The 20,271-nt window shown below is 37.7% G+C and overlaps 1 protein-coding gene across 1 annotated transcript in view; it reads left to right on the top strand.

Annotated features, from left to right (window-relative positions):
• The window catches only part of ITGB5 (integrin subunit beta 5), a 1,724,339-nt gene that overhangs the window by 1,487,087 nt on the left and 216,981 nt on the right, over positions 1 to 20,271 (top strand). The window contains exon 12 of the mRNA XM_044074928.1: positions 14,679 to 14,776. Within this exon, the coding sequence (XP_043930863.1) occupies positions 14,679 to 14,776 (98 nt within the window). The remainder of the gene's footprint in view (positions 1 to 14,678; positions 14,777 to 20,271) is intronic.

The following is a 20,271-nucleotide window of genomic DNA, read 5'->3' as shown; positions in this document are numbered from 1 at the left end:
TGCAGACCCTGGAAACTACAGACCCGTAAGTCTCACTAGTCTTGTATGTAAAGCCATGGAAAGAATCAATAGTGATATAGTAAACCTCCAGACACTGGACCCAACCCATGTTGTTTTCATCAAGGGCAGATTATGCCTACTTAACCTGGTGGACTTCTTTGTGGAGGTCACCAAAGAAATGGATGAGGACGGAATGGTTCATACTACCTATGTTGACCTGACCAAGGCATTTGACACAGTACTCCACTTGGGCATTGTTGACAAACTCAAGAGGTTAGATATAAACCCGTATGTCACCCGGTGGATAGCCAACTCGCTCACAGACAGGACCCAGGAAGTTAGAATTGGGGAGTCCATCTCTTCAAAGGGGCCAGTCACAAGTGGAGTCCCTCAGGGATTGGTCCTTGAACTGTGCCTTTTAGGCATTTATTTCTCAGAAGTCAAAGCCAATGTCAGTGATCTCTGGCTGACTAAATTTGCAGATGATTGCAAATTAGGAGCTGTCATTAAATTCCACACTGATGCAAATTTTCTCCAGGAAGCCTGACACAGAAAAATAACTGGTGTCAGAGCCATGGACTAAAACCAAATGCCAAGAAATGCATAATAGTATCCTTCTGGAAGTCATCCAGCCCTGGTAATTATCATGTTGACAACACATCCCTTAGAGTTGACCCAGAAGTTAGGGACTTAGGAACACACATAGACAGTAATCTAGTCTTTGACCGTCAAGTGTCTACAGTAGTGAGGAAATCATTCTATTACTACAAATGACTAGCTATAATGCAGCCAATAAACAGCTAACCTTACTCGGGCGGATTGTTTTTGTTACTTATCTACACATTAATGAACACGCTACTAGTAAGAATGTCCATGCAGCACCTTGTAGGATATAAAGCATTTCTTTCTTTTATAGTACAACAGTGGAAGTTTTAGCTTTGTACATGCAGTGTTGTTAATGGTACTATGATATAATGTCACTCTTACCTTTTACAGCCAAGTTACCTAATATGTGTTATGTGAAATATTAACTAAGACTGCTGCTTGGTAGAAACCTAGTTATACCAGTATATTTGATGCATAAGTGCTTTATTTAGTCCACTGTATTTTACTGCTGCCAAATAAAACTAGTGTCTTAGTTTTAGATATTATGAAGCTGCTGTACACACTGTATTGACCCAGTTTGTTATAGAGGAACTGTGCTGATTGTTCATTTAATGCCTCATTTGTGTTTATTGCATTGTGAATCCACCTTACTGTTTACCTTCCAGCTTTATACAATTTCCCTTATTCTTATCTTTTTACCTTCCAGCCCATTAATGTGTCCCTCTGGCTTTTGCCCCTGAGCGTTTAATCCCAGGAATTTCCAGAGAACGCACTGAACCAAACTGAACCTGCCGCTTTCTGCCTACTACCACCAGCTAAAGTCTCTTCTAACAGAACATGTATGTGTATACTGTATGGTTGCTAGATAAACAGCTAAGCATACTAGACCTAGTCAGCTCAGACCTGGTGGTGTACAGCTTTAAGATGGGGGACCCCAGCAGCCTATTCCTAGCCCGCCTATTTTGCACCTGCCCTGGGTTTAATGTCTTTCTCTGCACCCTCTGTCCACCCCTGCTCAAAGCCTGCTATTCTTTAATTCACTCACACCTGTGCTTAGTCATTGTCTGACTGTCTTTCTGTATCCTCTTCCTATGCTCCCAACGTTACTTTTTTCTGTGTCCCTTTTCCTTTGTGTCTATCTCCCTCACTCATGTCAGTGACACTTTTTTCTCCATTCTACTACTCACTTATCCAGCCCTCACTACCCTTGCTCTAGTGCTGTCTTGCTTACTCTTTTATTCTGATCAAAACTGAATCCCTACTTCTATAAGATTCTTACACTGTATCCTGTTCCTCCACCACTCAATACTTACCTGCTTCTGCTTGCTAAAGCTCATTTCTATCATCCAGCACACTGCCACTTTTCAAACAGAGGTTTTCCTCCTAACCTTTTGTCTCTCTCTCTCTCTCTAAGCACTCTCTTTGCCCTTCATACTCTATCTTTTTGGCCTTTTCACTGTGAGGGACCGATTGTCTCTCACTGTACTGTCTCTCATCCTGGGTGTAGGCCCCGCTTCGTTCGCCCTCGCTACACTCTGGCTCACTCTGCTTCCCTACCCTACCCCCATCCCCACCCACACACACCCACTCCCCTGTAACATATTCCTAGCTAGCCCCTCCCCAACACATCCACTTCCACTTTTAGCATCCAGTTAGTATTTTATTTTAACAATATCCAAACCCACCCTCCTAATCCTACACCACACCTACAGACACTTACATCTCCCACTATTATTTTTATCATATTCCCTCCCCTACAGGCATCTCTTCAACCTATCACATTGCCCCCCCCCCCCCCACACTTTACAATTCTGCTCCTTTTTGAGTATCCCTTCTCACAACATTATCATAATATCCTTTCCTACTATTTGCCCCTCTACTATGTCTACACTATTTACAAGCTCATACATAAAATCTACTACACTTCTCCCCATCCTGATACCCCTGTTATGCTAGCCGTTTATACTAACTCCACACAATGTACGCTTGCCCCAAGGTACGACTCTCCAACTTTACCTTTCTGTTACAGTTGTCATCAGGGCAATCCAACTATTTACCTTTCCTCATACATAGTTGGATTGCCATCAGGGCAATCCAACTATTTACGTTTCCTCATACCTCTTTAAAAGCTCCCCATCTCCCCTCTTCCCTCTTAGATATGTTCAAACCCACACCTCTACTTCAACCCTACTTACTTATCACAAGTTATACTCTATATCAAAATGTCTTACCCTCCACTGCCTTACCCATATCAAACTTCAATGTGACATCCATCCTAATCCAGGCCCAACACTCTCCAAGCTCTCTACATCTCCCCCTCCCAACTTCTAACACAGATAACCCAAATAACTCCAATACTAACTGCCCCATTCCTATGAAGGCCAGTAACTCTTACTTTCTCATCATTAATGCCAACCTCAGAAGCCTAATAAACAAAATCTATGAGTTTCATGCTATTTCCCACAACATATTTGTCATTACAAAAAATTGACTTAAGCATCAGATTAAATATGATAAACTCCTACCTAGTGGATATAACATCCTTAGAACTGACAGAGTAACTAAACGTGGAGGTGGCATTGCCATATTGTTTAAGGAAAATCTTAATTTAGTACAACGCAACTCTTCCTCACTTGACATCCCTAACTTAGAAATCTTAGTAACACGTCTAGATTTAAGTCACCATAAGTCAGTAATCCTTATAGCAATATTGAAAACATACTTAAATGGGTCTCTACAAACTTTAGCCACAAAACAATAATACTTGGAGACTTTAACCTCGACTGGTACACCTACTGCACCAACCCCCCAACTAACTTTGTTAACCTATTTAATTTCAGTCAAGTAATCAGTCATCCCATACGCATTGATAAGCATGCTAAAAGACAGTCCATCCTTGACTGGACTTTGATTAATAAATCCAATACTAAGTATGATGCTGGGTGTCTCCCAGACACAATAAGCGATCATTTCCCTACCTTCCTGATTCGGAAGCATGTACAAAATCCTTAACATCTCATTTCATTTCATTTGCAACAAAAAACAATTCTCACCAACAACATTTAACTCAGGCCTCCTACAACATGACTGGACACCTCTGACATATCTTCCACTTTATAGTGCAGTTCAATATTTTAATAACTTTTTCCTACAAATACTTAATGAATTAGCCCCAACTAGAAAAATTCACACTAAAGCCAAGCAACTTCCCTGGCTATCAAAAGACACACTTTACTTACTAAAAGAGAGAGACAGAGCCTGGTCTCTCTACAAAAATAGGCAATATAAGGAGGATCTCTGTACCTATCAGCAACTAGGAAACCAAGCAAAAAAATAAGTTGAACAAGACAAAAAGTCCTACTTCCAAGCCAATCAGCTAAAATACAAGAACAACCCTAAAAGATTCTGGAAAACAATCTCTTTCTTTCCCCAGGAAAACTTACTACCCCAGCCCCAACACTAACCAACCAAAATGTCTGTATAGCAGGACAATTTAACTCCCACTTTATCACCTCTATAACCTCTCTACTCAACGAAACCCACAATACACTTCAGACCATACCAGAAACTCCTATTAATAAGGGTACCCTGCTCCATCTCAAACCAATTCAAACTAGCTATGTAAAAACACTACTCTTCAAATTAAAACCTTGCACATTAACTGCAAACCAGCGACCTGGTTATTTTCTACAACTAGCTGCTACTTCCATCACTTACCCAATGTCCATCCACATCAACGACTCTTGTCTCTGAACAATATGTACCACTCCTCTGGAAAATATCACATATAATTCCATTACATAAAGCAGGTCCCTCTACAGGCATAACTAACTCAAGACCCTTACCCATGCTGTCTCCACTTGCCAAAATCTTAGAAAAATGTATGCACAAACAACTCCTAGAGCATTTTCTGTCTAACAATCTATTATCCAATACACAACATGGTTTCCAGCCTAGGCATAGCACTAGCAGAGCCTTAATCAGCTTTACCAATATAAATTAACTGCTAACTTCCTAGACATGTCAAAAGCTTTTGACACTGTATCACATCAACTACTTCTTAACAAACCAGCTCCTATCATTCCAGCCCAGTAGCCCTAAAGTGGTTCCATAGCTACCTGTCTAATAGGAAACAAGCCACTTTATGGAACAATAAACTCTCTCACCAACTACCTATAACTGTTGGAGTCCCACAAAGTTCCATCCTGGGGCCACTTCTATGCACAATTTTTACTAATGATCTTAATACTGCAGCAAACCCAGTAGTAATTGTACAATATGCTGATGATGCTTCCTTAATCTACTCAGCCCCCACAATCACAGAGCTCCAATGAAAAACCCAAGCAGCCTTGCAAAACATTGAAAGTTACCTAACAGCCCAGCAACTTATTACAAACCCCCCCAAAAAAAACAAATTCATAGTTTTCCAGCATACACTGACAGCCAGTAATTTAGCCCCTGTCTGTATTTCCCCTGCCAATGGCACTAAAATACAGCCCGTTGAATATACTAAACTTCTCAGCGTCACAATTGATAGTGGACTGACGTTTGACAAACACCTGGCACTAACTATTAAAAAGGTGCATGTAAAACTAGGCTCATTGTACAGGGCCAAAGCATAACTCACTGACCAAACTAGATTCGCAACAGCCAGAACCCATCTATTATCATCCCTTCTATACTGCTGTCAAATATTTACAATCTTCGCAAATATGACCTAAATAGACTTGAATCTTGTTATAACAAAATTTGCTACCAACCAGTCCAATAAATCTCATCACTGTACTGCCCTTCTCCAGCTAAATTGGTTAGAGCTCCCTCATCTACATACCGAGTCACTTACTAGCTGCACACATAGTCATATACAATTGTACCTGACAACTGCCCATCACTATCAAATCTTGTTGAAACTTACTGCAATCTAACTTCCCTTAGATCTGCTGATAAAATACTCTTAAAGGTTACCAAAGCACAAAACTCATATGGCATCTCCTTGTACTCCCATATTATCGCCAAACAATAGAATTCTGTCCCACAACATATTCTGTCTATTAATGATACACATGTATTTAAGCTTACACTTAAGGAATATTTCTCAAAACACAGACTTTTCTCCTGCCCCCACCCAGGCTAATCATTTCAACCCACCAAGATTCCAACTCCTTTGTTCATATTGCTCTATACCGCCTGCTTTATAAGACTTCTTATACTCAAAACATAATTTATTTAAAAAAAAAATGTATGTTAAAACTGTTGTAATTTTTGCATACTTTATAGACACCTTCTATTTGAATCTTGTAATTTAAATAAGATATGCATGGTAAAAATGTCTGTTTAATTTTGCTTGCTTTGTAGACACCATGTTAGGAACCTTGTAGATTGAAGATCTTTTTGCAGTTTTTGTTTGCATTTGCATGAATATTTATGTTCTATTTTTTCTTGCTAAAATTTGCTTATCTCAAATATTATCTCAAATCTGACACATTCTATGTAACCTTCTTAGAGCTTTTCTCCCCAGGTCTCCGCTGAAAATGGGCTTCTGGCCCAGTCGGACATTACCCGGTTAACAAATGAAATAAATAATTCTGTGCTGCACAGCTTATAAACAAAGATATGGCATCTAAGTCCACGGAAGTCATTTTTCCACTGTATTCAGCATTCATCAGACCTATCATTGAGTACAATGCCCCTTTGCTATGTACCTAACCAGACAAATCCAGTAACTGGAATGTCCACAGAGGTTCCTCACTAAAAGAATGCAAGGCTTAAGTTAAATGTCCTGTGCAGACTGCCTCAAAGACCCTATCCTTGTAGTCTGTCTCCTACAGGCTTTTGAGAGGAGGTCTATGCCTGGCATACAGGACATTGTCAGACCCCACTCTGATGGACCTCTTGTATATCCAGAAAACAAACAGCATCAGAATTACATGTTCTAATGACTTAACCTTGTTTGTGATATAAATAGGACCTGCTAAAGAGACAGGTATGTATCCCAGAGACTACTCAGTCTCTGAAACAGGGTCCCCATCCATGTGAAACGGAGTTCCTCCCTAGTCCAATTCAAGTGCAAGTTGGACATTTGGATGGGGAATAGGAAATTCATCCCTGATTTGGCACCTATGTCTGTAATGGACACAGGCAACCTGTAAATGGTTCATCTTCCAGGCCCCTGCTTGTAAATGTTTCTTCTCCCAGGCCCCTTCTTATACTTTTTGAAATCAGAACTTCTCAGAGATATGGGATGCATGGCTAGGTTTAAAAAGGCCCTTGTGGTCATTAGCCTAGTAAACACCTATGAATCTATGAACCTTTATCATTTTTTAAAGTTTAAATAGCAGATATCACTTTTATGATGTTCTTGTACTGTTGAAACTGAGCACAAAGCTTAGCAGGCCAATAATAGCAGTTAAATCCTTTTAAAAATAAAGAAAGTACATTGGTCTTTCTACACTCCACAATATTACATTAATGTATACAATGAGGCCAGCAAAAACAACACTGTCTTTACAAATGTATTGGTGTTACAAATTTCTCTCTCAAGGTTAAACTATGTTTTTTATTGGACAAACATGAGCACATTACCTAAGAGCTTGAGACCAGATTAAATTCTTTGAGTTTACCTAAATTAGTAAGTGATGCAATTATTGATTTTCTGCTTCTGATGGAAATGTTAATCTTGGAGATATTTTGTTTCTCACTCGGTTATTAATATCACATTTTCTTTATTAAATAAACTGATTAATTCTACTGACATTTCTATATTAAATAATGTAAATCTTGGATTTTGTAGATGTTTCCCATTTAATGTAAAGAGCAATCTGCTAACAGGATTACTTCCTCTGTAAGTAATATTTTGGCAATTGTTCCTTAAAGTTAACAATCAACTTGATGATTTTAACATATGGTGAGCCGTAAAATATATAATTTTCTTCATGTTTTACAGTCCTGTTTTCGAAAAACATTCCTGGGATTCATTAACACCTACACCATGTGTACACTGTTACAAGTGAACAGACAACACAAGCATAACACATACCCTCTTTCTCTTAATTTTAGTTTTTCTGTCGATTTTCTTGCAGCCTGAAATTTCAAGGGGGATTCATAAAGGTGAACACAAAGTGCAGACTACATGTACACTAGTGTAATCTTTCTGAGTGACTAGAAAGCACAAAAAATGTAGTAGTGATATTCTTGAATACAGATTGTGTACACTTAGTGTAGGCATTACTGAATCGGGCCCATTGTGCAAGAAATCAGTTTTTAACTAAGTTGGAACATATATTCCAATTTTGATGTTTTTCTCTAATTCACATTTAAATCAACTCACACTTTCTTCTAACATTCAAAACCCGCTACTTATTGCCTATCTTATGCTGGCAAATATGCAGTCTATCACCAAAATAAAGTTGATGTTTTACATAATTTGTTTTTGGCTTAGCAAAACCATTATGCATCTGTGAGACTTTATTAATTGTAAATTGTAAGAATTTAAGTTTTTAGTATAGGATCTAACTTGGTTTCAAATTTATTGAGAGTTTTTATTTTGCTTTGGGGAATGGATCTCTCATATTAATATTGTTAACTTTAGTTCCATATTCTGTAACAACTCATATAAATTTACTCTTAATCATTTTATTCATACATCTAGAAATTTCATAAGAGATTTAAAATGCAAAATGTAAAAAAATATGTAGTAGTAAGAAAAGTGGTTAACTGTAAAGAAGATTTTTATCTTAATTAGTTTTTACAGGAAGATTCTGTTTAGGACTTGCCTCCTCTTTAAAGTTAAATACTGAGTTTTGTTTTATTAATGACTTGTTAGGGTTTGTTATTTTGTTACTAAAAATATTTGAATAATCAGTAGTTTATTTTCATATAAAATATTCTTACTCCTTTTAACTCTACAGTATGTAAAGAGAATAAATTGAAAGAAAACCTGAATAATGCCTAGAGTTGAACTCCTTCCATTTTTCAGAAATATTCTTTCTATTACATGGAAAAACAAATGCGTTCCTTTCAAACAAGTAAATGCAAATTTAATAACAAACAACATTAATAAAGACCTTAACAGCTAGTCCATTTTTTGTGAGTAATAATACCCTCCATTTCATAAACACGTTTCAAGAAGCAAAAATACTTTCTGCCTTTGGTGACTGACCTCAGAATACCTCTAGGTGGTCTTTTGTTGGTCAGTCCTGAGATACAGTTTTATATTGCTTATCCATTCAGAGTGTTAACTGTGGGGTTGGTGGTTTAGTGTTAACCTTTATTTTAATTGCATATGATCAATTACCTCTTGCAGATGAACCTGTTCTAAACCATCATGTAAACTCACAAATATTTTTAGCATACTGAAGCTCTCTGTGCCAGTTTGATAAAATAACCGACACCTTATGCCATTTTCAAGAGGCATCACTTTGTGTTGATATTTATTTCTGGCTTTTTGATTTACTTGTGCTCCGCTGTGTCTTCGTGTTGCTTTTTTGGTTACATATCCTATGGTGTAGCAATGCGCATGTCTACATATTCCCATAGTACTGATCAGAATTTCTAACCCAGAAAGGGATAGCTGTTGTGATACACTATCTGATTCACTGAAGTGTCAGAGTGACCATTATTAAGAAGGTCTGCCTCAAAATCCCCTCTGATTCCAATCGTATAACCCAATACAAATACCGAGTTCCAGTAACTTACTGTCATTCTGAGGCATCTTATTAACATGATAAAGATTTGCTTCTCCCTTCTGCCTGGGAATTGCAATACATGATTACTAAGACTTACATTCCTTACAATCTCAAAAATGTAAAAAGTCGCAAAAGACTTGTAAAACAAATAAATAAATAAAGGAAGGCTCACGACTGAAAAAGACTTCAAACATTTAATGAATTTAGCGCTTTTGTTGGTGGTAAACCAGTTACTTCATCAGAATAAAATCACAGTATTGCAACCCTCTTTTTATATTGCAATAAAATCACATGATCTAATTAGCTTCACTAGTCATTCTACCCCTCATTAAATAAAATACTTCCCAGTGAAACACACCACCACCACCCCTAACCAGCAAACAAGTGAATAAACACAAAAAACACTTATAACCCCCAAATGTTTTGTCAATACAAATCAAGACTAAGACGTTAAAAATGTTTGAATTGAATAAAAAAAATATTTTTGCATATAAATATAAATATACATGTAGCTAAGAAATTAAAAAAAATATATATTATTAACAACACATATAACCAGGTAAACCATTGTGAATCCTGCACTCTCTTCGCTTGAAGAATCAACCTTTCAGTAAATAAATAAGTAAATAAATAAATATATTAACCTATTAATCTTAATAAATCCCAACCTGGGCATAGAGATGCAAATCAGCTTTTAACTTGAGGACACTAGAAATCGAGGTCAGTTTGTTGAGTCCAAGAGGGTGGGTGGCATTACATCTCAGTTGCCAAATTAGTTCTTTATATTTTAAGAAAAAATCAATGGGTCCACCTCTCAGCCTATTCCCGACTTGATTTATCACCAAGAAGAAACAACTCTTAACTATTGTGATTGGGCCCCACAGTATCCATGGCTACCTTTTGAAATGGTTCTTTATTAACAAGCAAAGGCAACAAAGCAGCCATGCCAGCCTTTTATCACTCTTCATATGTCTTACAGTGCCCCATCATTTACTTTACAATACAGTGTTAATAAAAACATTTGCATAACCCTCCTTTTTTATGATTTATGTCTAGATGACCCGAAAAAAGAAAAATATTGAGCTGTGGTCAGAACCTGGGTCTACCAACTGCTTGTATCATATCTCCTCCTATGTCCCCCTTCAGGAGGTACAGTAACCTCTTATCTCAGTATACAGATTCCTTGTGCCCTTGAAAGTCAGACATCTCCTTGGTTAACTCCCTCAAACTTTATAGGATGGGATTAAAGATCTGTGCCTGTTGCAGAGCTTTCTTTGTGTTCTTTCACAATTCCTCTTCCATAGAATTTCTAGTGTCTTTTAAGAACTGTGGTTGAGATTTAGGGCTACTGCTGCCAATCAGCTCTTCTGCTAACGTAAACTCTTCTAAAAGATGTCCAGCAAATTTTAGTACAAGTGACCTCAATTTAGGCATGGTGCTATTAATTACTTTTTCTGCTGAAGTGAGCATATTACCAGCCTGTATTGAAGTTGTGGACACCACAGGGTCTCCTCCTTGTTTTCCATATATGCTTGATTCCACGTCTGCCTGCATTTGACTACTTGTACACAAGATACTGTATCATCAAAGTCATTTCATATCAGGACATGCTCTGAGATATCATCAAAAAATTGCAACTTCTTCTCACTCTAAATAAAACTTGACCAGTGGCATCTGAAAATATGTCCCTCCATGGCCCTTATCAGAGTGGATTGTCTGGCCAAGTAATGCTCATCTCAGACAAATGCAGAATAGAAAATAGTTCTGTCTAATGCTGTATCCCTGTTAGGGATAAATTATTTACTCTCTACGAGGATAAGATACAGGCCCTTTTCAAGACATTGCACCCCTGCCATGATGCTACCTCTGATAGCTTCCTCACGTGTCTTTTGATCCATACCTTCCATATCTTACCATTCTACAAGGCAGTTAAGGCTTAAAGGTATTTTGTTGACATTACCCAAAAACAAATTCCATGCTTTGTTTGCTTAGCACAGCAAAACCTTTCATAAATTCTACATCATATAAAAATTAGTTACTGCAGTACATTTACTCAAACTATCTTTTAGCTCAGTACTGTATTTAAATTCAGCTATTCATCATATCTGCTTACTTAAAATATGATGACATTAGATTCAAACAGAATACAGATGTTTTACTCACAAAATAGTCATCCATCACTGTTAAAATGTATAAATTATAATGGAGCATAGGTATGAAAACAGACAATGGCTATTACCTATTTACTAATCATTATACCATTCAACAAGATTTAGTAAAGGCCTTTGTGACATCCTAAGCTTATAGAACAGGTTATATAATAACTCTGAGGGTTTGTGGTAATCTCAGAGTATTCCACATTTTTTTTTGAGATACAGTGTCCTTATGTAGCTATTAGAGGTATGGGAGGAGGCACAGTGCCCCTGCAAAAAATCTTTATGTATAAATGAGTTTCAGAATTTGCTGTTGTACTGGTAAGTTGTAATTTATTGACTGATTCATTGATTTGTATTGGATCTCACAATTTCAGCTGACAGTGTTACAACAGGGAGTGTATGAAGACTCTTTTTCTACTTAATGTAAGAAGCATTACTAAGTACATGCTATTCACAACATCACTGAAGCTATGATAAAATAATACATAAATATGCATTTGTTATATTACATAACATTGTACCTGTCTTCTGGCCACCTCATAAAATTGTTGTGGTCACACATTTAATTACCTTTCTAGAAAGTGAACATGCAGGGTAGTGAAATAGCAGCTCATACTTTCCTGCACATACATTCTGTGCCATGCAGCTGCTTAAAACATTTTTGTAATTCCTGTTTACCTTCCGAATCACCTGTTTATTTTATACCTTGCCTCATTTTCTTATCTTTTTGCATAGTTTCTCTTTTTATTTGTCTTTCCTGTCAACAAACTACAGACTTTTTATTCCTCCATCTGCTGCAATATCTTTTTATTCATATGTCTAATTTTACCCCTGCATGCTAACTCATTTCCTTTAACTTTTCCTCCATTGTTAGGCTTAATTTTCTTTCATTTAATTATCTGTTCTTACCTGCTAGACTAATCATTGTAACCACTTCCTGCCACGAATACTTTGTTGCATTTTCTTGCATTCCTTCTCCCTTTCATGTCATTCACCATTTATTAATAATTTGCAACAGTTTGTGGATATCATTGTAGAAGTTAGAACAAAGAATGTTCTCCCATTTGCTTAATGCCACATATGTCAAGGTACAGTTTAAACAGGATTGCCTAATATTGTTGTTGAATGTTCCCATTAGCTTCATTTTCTATCATTGTAAAGTTAAAACAATTCTTTATATAACTGTACAATATTTTATTTATATATATATATATTTTTTTTTTTTCTTTTCTTTTTACTCGTAGTTACAGGCTTTTCTCATCAAAACTCAGCTTAAAATGAGTCCTTGCTAGTGGATAACCCGTTTACAAAAAAATAAATACATAAATTGTCTACATCCCCACCAAGAGTGACAGTAAATGTTCCCCACAGAGGAAGGGGCAGTGCTGACAAACACATCTGAATACTGTGCTACAGTTAAACTGTCAGGTTGCACTGATGCTGCTTAAATTAAATGGAAGATCAAATGTCAATCAGAATGAATAGATCACTTGGGTAACTGCCTCCATGTTAGTATCTTATGGGTAATGAAGAAGGCCTTACAAGATTCTAGTTTCAGACTGGAATTGACAAAATTCACTTGTGTAGAGATGACCATCTTGTATTTAGTATGATAAAGGTAAACTGATGTTATTGCAAAATAAAAATTGAACCACAGTATTCCTTCTGGTCATTTAAAAATATGTTGGAATAGAGGTAGATAAGTCTGTACTTTTTCATAGATATGTGTTATGGTCACCAGCCCAAACTGCAAAATTGAAATGAAAGTGTACTGCATGTACACGAGTAATCTATAACATATTATTTAATTTGTAAATGAAACCTGAGTAAAACATGGACTTTGTTCATTATTTTTCTAGTTTTAATAGTTAATCACACTGTAGTTGAAACACAATCCTCAAAACATAGAATGCTGTGATGTATGAAACATCATTACAGCTTACTGGATATATTTCTGTTTCTAGCATCTACGCTGAAATAGCAAAAAATACTTTTCTTCCACTTGCATGACTTCCTGTAACAATACCTTCTATAATGTAGCATCTAATTCCTTCCTTTTGTAATGCAGATAATATCCTAGTTTGTCCCTTCACTTAGGAAGGAAGGAGTTCCATCCCCTCTGAAGGCAAGAAAGCTGCTTAGGACTGCTGGATGTGGATCCATATTGAGGAGACAGGCAGCCACCATATAGCGGTTGTTGAAGCATTTATTCATAATGTTCCTAGAGTGAATGAACAATATTTATGAAAAATATGTATGATGTATGTTGTTTTACATTAACAGTAGGATATCTGCTTCCACTGTGCATGGGAATGTAGCAAACATCAGCTGTAAGGCTCACACTAGCAGCTCTGTATGTCACCCTTTCAAGGAGAGAGAGTGGACTTCCAGCTGTTGTGTTCTTCCTGCTAAGTCAAGACCCTACATTGTCAGGGCTGCTAGTCGGACATGGATACTAGAAGCAAATGCCCTGTCCCTCTGCCAGCAAGCTGGCTAATAACAGCAAATCTTGATACTTTTCCAGTTTCTTAATCTACCTTGTAACCCTCATTGTGTGTACGTGGTTTCAGTTTAACTGCTTGCTTGTCCTTTAGCTGTCACAGCAGATGCTTGTAACTTCATTGAGGCCAGTTTCATTCAAATGATTATAACATAATAAAGTTACTAGGTATGCAGTCTAGGAGGCCATTAATGAGCCTCCGTTACTTGCTGCGATTCACACAGTATACAGTGCTCTTACTGAAAAACTCAAAGGCCCTCCTGCACCCCCATGTGAAGGGAATTGTCCTCCCACCATACTCCTTATTTAAATATCGTAACTTCACAGTCACACAACGAGGAAAGAACAAATACCTTACAAGTGTATAAAAAAAAACCCTTTCATGTTCCATATTTACAGCACTCTGCTGATTCAAACACTAGTTATACAGTAAACTAAATTGTAAAACATCTACATTAAAGGACAATGTCCAACAAAATTAAACTATTAAAAAAATGAAATAAAAATTAGAAAACAAATTGAGAGATGCAAGGTTTGTTTTTCTGTGTTTACTGTTGTATTCAGTGATAGTGGTTTAACTGAAAGTGGCTTCAGTGACATGACAAGGTTTCATTATAGCAAACCATCATCGGATTTCATGTTCATTGAATTTCTTGTATGACTGATGTTCAACAATGACTTTTTTTTTTTTTATAAATGTTTATAAGGTCTCATCTTTTTTTCTTTTCTCAGGGAGTGCATTGAGTGCAGACTGTTTCACTCTGGAAGATATGACAATCAGACCTGTCAAAGGCTCTGCAAGGATGACATCATCACAGTGGATAAGCTGAGTAAGTATCTGCTCACTTAAAGTGCACACTTAGAAAGAGCAATGAGTGTGTGCCTTCAGGCATTAATGCCAAATGGACCAATGTACAGTCATTTCTCTATGAAGTCAGTTAGTGATATTATCCAGATGGGGTTTTCAATCATGACTCTGAACCCGGGTCAAGAAAAATACAATTGAAAGTTAAAGAGAAGTGTTTTAGTATAAATCACAAAATGATTTCAGTAATACTCATAATACCAAAGCAAACTTAGGCTGTAGACCATCATGTATGTATATATATATATATATATATATATATATATATATATATATATATATATATATATATTTATATATATATATATATATATATATGTGTGTGTGTGTGTGTGTGTGTCTACTTTAAAACACTGAAATTTCATAACGTTGAATTTCATAACATTGAGACCATAACGTCGAAAATTCAAAGCACTGAAAACCCAAAACAATGAAATTTCAGAACACTGGAAGTATGCTTAATAACATTGAAAACTACATTGCACATGTAAATAAGATCCCCTCCACCTATAACAACAGCTAACTAATAAACACACTTTCTACTATGTTTCTGCAGGAGGACAAGCCCCCCACACCCCACATAAATTAAATATACCAACTCCAAGATCGCACTACAGTGGAAAAAAGGTAATTTCCTAACCTTGGGATACAGTGAGGTTAGGAAATTAACTTTTTTCGAGTGTAGTGCGATCTTGGAGAGTTGGTATATTTAATTTACGGGGGTATGTGGAGAGCAGAGCCCCCCCACATGGGGGGTGCAGCGGGGGGGAAGTGTGTTTGTTAGTTATGTGTTGTTATAGGTGGAGGGAATGTTATTTACATGTGCGTTGTAGTTTTCAATATTATGGAGCACACTTTCAGTGTTCTGAGTTTTTGGTGTTGTGGGTTTTCAGTGTTTTGAATTTTCGATGTTATGGTCTCAATGTTATGAAATTCAACATTATGAAATTTCAGTGCTTAAGTAGACCAACACACACGTTTATATATATATATATATATATATATATATATATATATATATATATATATATATATATATATGTGTGTGTGTGTGTGTGTTTTTGTGTGTGTGTGTGTATACAGGTTCGTTAGAATATGGGGAAGCATTTTAATACACATAGTACAGTGTATCCTGGGCTTTATAGTACACAGATTTAAAACTGTTTATTGTATTCCTTCATGAGTTAGGTGTCCTAAATATAAACATATAAATACAACTGAGCAAGTTATTTAACCAGATCAGATTTTGCAGGCTGCCATTAAGAGTGGCAGTTTCATTTAGTGAATCCCTGTGATACAAAATAAATTGAAAACAGAGCATAGTTTGTTTAATTTCAGAAGATGGGTATCTGCAGCCAGGGGATCCACATCTTTCAGCAAAGCAGTGCCATACAGAAAGAGTTGGTATGCTTGCAAAATGGGTGAGGAAATAAAAACTCTCTCTACAACCCCTCTAAAACAGCAACAGTGTTCTTTAACTAGAAAGTGGGAATTTAGCTTTGCCCTGAACACTGTGCAATCTTGAGTTTTCTGGTTATAATACCATCGGCAGTGATCAGATTGCAGACAGAGAAACAAAAGTGCCTCTTCCTTGACTCTGTACAGTAGCAGCTGTCTACCAGGGACTGCTCTGTGCATTCCGTCTTGAAATGAATTGAAATGAATTGCCCATACATGTCAAGCAGAGTGCCTCTTTGGACCTCTTCAAGAGGAACCTTGACGATTGGATGGGAGAAAGGAAATTCACCCCAGGGATCATGTCAGTCACCCTGCTAGACAGGGGTCCAGGAAAGTAAATAATGTGGGAAGAAATAGCCAGGGAATTGTTATGGCTAGGCTTGTATAGGCCCTAGGGCTGATAGCCTAGTACCAACCTATGATCCTATGAACACACTTGTGATTTTAGTTGATACTTCCTTCATGATTTCATTGCTGACAATTCTTTCATCCTTTTCCAAACAAACATGTCTACAGTCCACATTTTACTGCTTCTTGCTGGGAAAGCAACGGCTGTGGTTGCCCTGCTCCTGTGACCTGCAGTTTGTATTGTTGACTATTTCTGCTTCCTTTTGTAACTTGTCCAGTTGGTTTTGTCACATGCTAATCAAGTTTGCATACTTTTAACCTGCTACAGCTTTGCAGTGAGTAGTGCCATTTTTTTCAGGAAGTTCTCAGGAGTCAGAATGTGACTTCCTTTGACTGTTTTCTTGGAGTATTGTTAGAATATTTATTTTGACTGTATAATGTGTTGTCCTTATCTGTTTGGTGTTGCCTTTTGGTCACACCATTTAGAGCTCAGTATCCTAGAGAGTGGTTTTATTGCACTTTACATCTCACCTACTTCCTTCTTGTTTATATGTTCCTTCCTTGCTACTCTGCTTATGTGGCCTTTCAACTCAGATTTTAAATCTGTTAATGACAGCATGATTATTTCATCAACTTGTTGACTTCTGACATTGCTGATACTGTTTATTCCTGTTTGTACTTAAATTCTGTTCATTATTTAGTGCCGTGTGTACTGATATTCTCATTAATGCTTGGATACATAGTCTCGTGATCTACTACCTGTATCAGAGACATATTGTATTATTGTTTCTTGTGTTGTAGGAGGGTTATTGCCACTATTATGTAAAAAAGCAGATTCAGCTAAGGCCTAAGTACACTTGTACTACAGTTATCTTTGTCTCTCTGTCATATTTTTGACAGGGACAAAGGGCAATTCATTGTACACTGCATCCCTATGTTTACTAGGAAGGATGTAAACTTGGTTATTGGCATGTAGTGCAGGTCTGGGAAATATTAAAACCACAACATTTTTTGTCAAGCTTTCCATCTGATCTCTGGTCATTATTGCATCAGAGGCTTGTATCCAGTAGATTTTTACTGTTGCTGGGTGAAGTCTGCAATTTTTGACAATGACTAATATGGGAACCACAAATTAATATATATTTTCCTATCATATGCTAGATGCACTGCAAGGGATGGCCTAAGGGTGGGTGGTTGGCCGATAAGCTATTTTGGCAGTAGCTGCCATTGTATTTGCATGGGGTCATACACTCTTATCAGGGAGCATTGTGGTCCCTGCAGTGATGTGAGTTGTACATCTATGTGCCCAAGATAAAGGTTAGGGCCTATCTAATATGCCATCATGGCTGGGATGCCAGTGAGGCACACACAACTGAGTGATAATCCTTCCATATAGCTCTCAGCCTATGCTAGAGATAACTAGAATGGGAGGAATGATTGGGGGAGGTTTAAAGCTTGTCTGGTATGGGGGGAGTCCCTTAAAATATATATGGCAAGTCCTTTTTGGATTCACACTATTGATTAAACTTGTCTTTAGTGATAACCAGATAGGTCTGTTGCTCTGTAATAAGATTAAACATGTTAAATTACTTAATGGCATAATTTCCAGCTAAGTGAAGAATAGCAAAAATCTGCACATCTTAGTTATTTCAGTTGTAGAGACCAGTTGGTATAAATTTAAATGCCTGTTCGGAGTTTGCATATTTTCCCTGTGTTTCTGTGGGGTTCCTCCCATCAATGAAAAACATGCTGAGTGTTTCCATTTCAAACTAAGCAAAAAATGTCAGCACCTCAAAACAGCATGTGCAAGGACTACAGAACAAATATGCAGCTGAGCCAGGTATGGAAATAAGGTACATAAGGGAAAGCTGGTAGCAGAATGCAGAAGACCAGGAAGTCAACAAAAGAAAGGAGTGCAAGAAAAACTGGGAGATAGGATAGGAAGGAATATGGGCTGCCTAACAAACACGCTAAGAAAGGAGTTGGAATAGCAAAGAACAAGGCATCAGAGGCACTCTTCCAGCTTCTGGAAAGTGACTTAGTAGATGGCACAAAGCGCTATATCAGATTGCAAGAAAATAAAGAGGATAGTGAGACATCCTTCATAAGGGAAGCCAGCAACAACGTGCTCACCAGTCCACAGGATATCAAAGGCAGATGAAAGGAGGACTTCCAGGAGCTCCTGAATGAAGAAAACTCCACAAAAGATGTATTGTCCCAGACACATTCGTCAATAAGAGAAGAAGACGAGCCCACCACAGAAGTAAGAACAGCTCTAAGGAAGTAAAGTCAGGGAAAGCAGCAGGCTCAGCTGAGGTCAAAGCAGATATAAAGGTACTGGGTGAGATAGGGGAGAAATGGCTCCTGAGGGTTTTCCTAGCAGTGAGGAGAGAAAGGTGTATCCCAGATGACTGGAGAATAGTGACAGTGTTCAAAAAATAAAGGGGACATTCACAACTGTGAGCAGTATAGAGGTATCACAACTCCTGTTACACTGCATGAAAATTCTGGAGAGGGTGATTGATAAATGAATATGTGGAGCAATAGAAAGTAAGATAGGAGATGAGCAGTTCAGATTCAAATCAGGATGCAGCACAACTGACCCGATGTTTGCAGTGAGACAAAGAGTTGAGAAGAAGCTAGAGATGAGGAAAAGGTAAACTGGGCATTCCTGGGCTTGGAGAAAGCATATGAAAAGGTCTCCAGAAAGCTGATCTGGGAATTCCTATGGTGGTTTGAAGTCCCAGAAACATTCGTACAATTAGTGCAAGGGACCCAGTGACTCAAGTACAAACTGTGTTCGGTCTCACAGAAGGGTACCCAATGGGAGTGGGTGTGCACCCAGGTTCAGGTCTGAGCCCACTGCTGTTCATACTGGTGCTGGACTATAGTAGCAAACAGGTCGGAGAGGAGTTTATTTATGGAGATGATGCGGCATTACTGGCAGAGTCTTAGCAAGAACTTCAGCATAGGATAGGGGAATGGAATGCAAAACTAAAGGCATGTGGGATGAAACTGAGTGTAGATAAGACAGTTGTAATTGCAGCAAATGGTGGAGCTGAGAAGAAGCTGAGAACTGAGGTAGAAGGGAAAACAGTGGAACAAGTTCACAGCTTCAAGTATCTGTGAGGGGTGGTTGAGGATAAGGGAAGTCTGAATTAGGAGGTAAAAGCTTGAATCAAAGGTGCTGCAGCAGGTGTAGTATATGACAGAAGAATGCCAAAAAAGCTGAAAACTAAGGTGTATAAAATAGTTGTATGACCAGTACTATTGTATGGTACAGAAACATGGGAAGTAACAGCAGAGCAGTGGAGGAAGCTAGAGGTGATGGAAAAGAAGTGCCTGAGATGGGTGGTAGGATGCACACTATGGGACAGATGAAAAAACGAAGACATACGAGAGAGGCCAAAATAGCTCCAATTGCAGAATAGGTCAAAGAGAACAGATTATGGTTGGTCTGCCACATGTGTAGAAAAGCAGAAGGCAGTCTGGTGAAGATGATTTGGAAAAGGCAGGAAGAAGGCAAGAGGAAATGAGGGTGTCCAGCAAAAGAGGTGGATGGATTGTGTGAGAGAAGACCTGCAACAGGCATGATTGTTGATAAAGGCAGGAAAGTGGCATTGAATTGAGACTGTGACAGTTGGCACAACACCA

The sequence above is a fragment of the Protopterus annectens genome, chromosome 6.part0, assembly GCF_019279795.1.
Source record: "Protopterus annectens isolate FY-2018-M chromosome 6.part0, PAN1.0, whole genome shotgun sequence".
NCBI lineage: Eukaryota > Metazoa > Chordata > Ceratodontiformes > Protopteridae > Protopterus > Protopterus annectens.
This window is presented reverse-complemented; position numbering and strand designations above follow the sequence as displayed.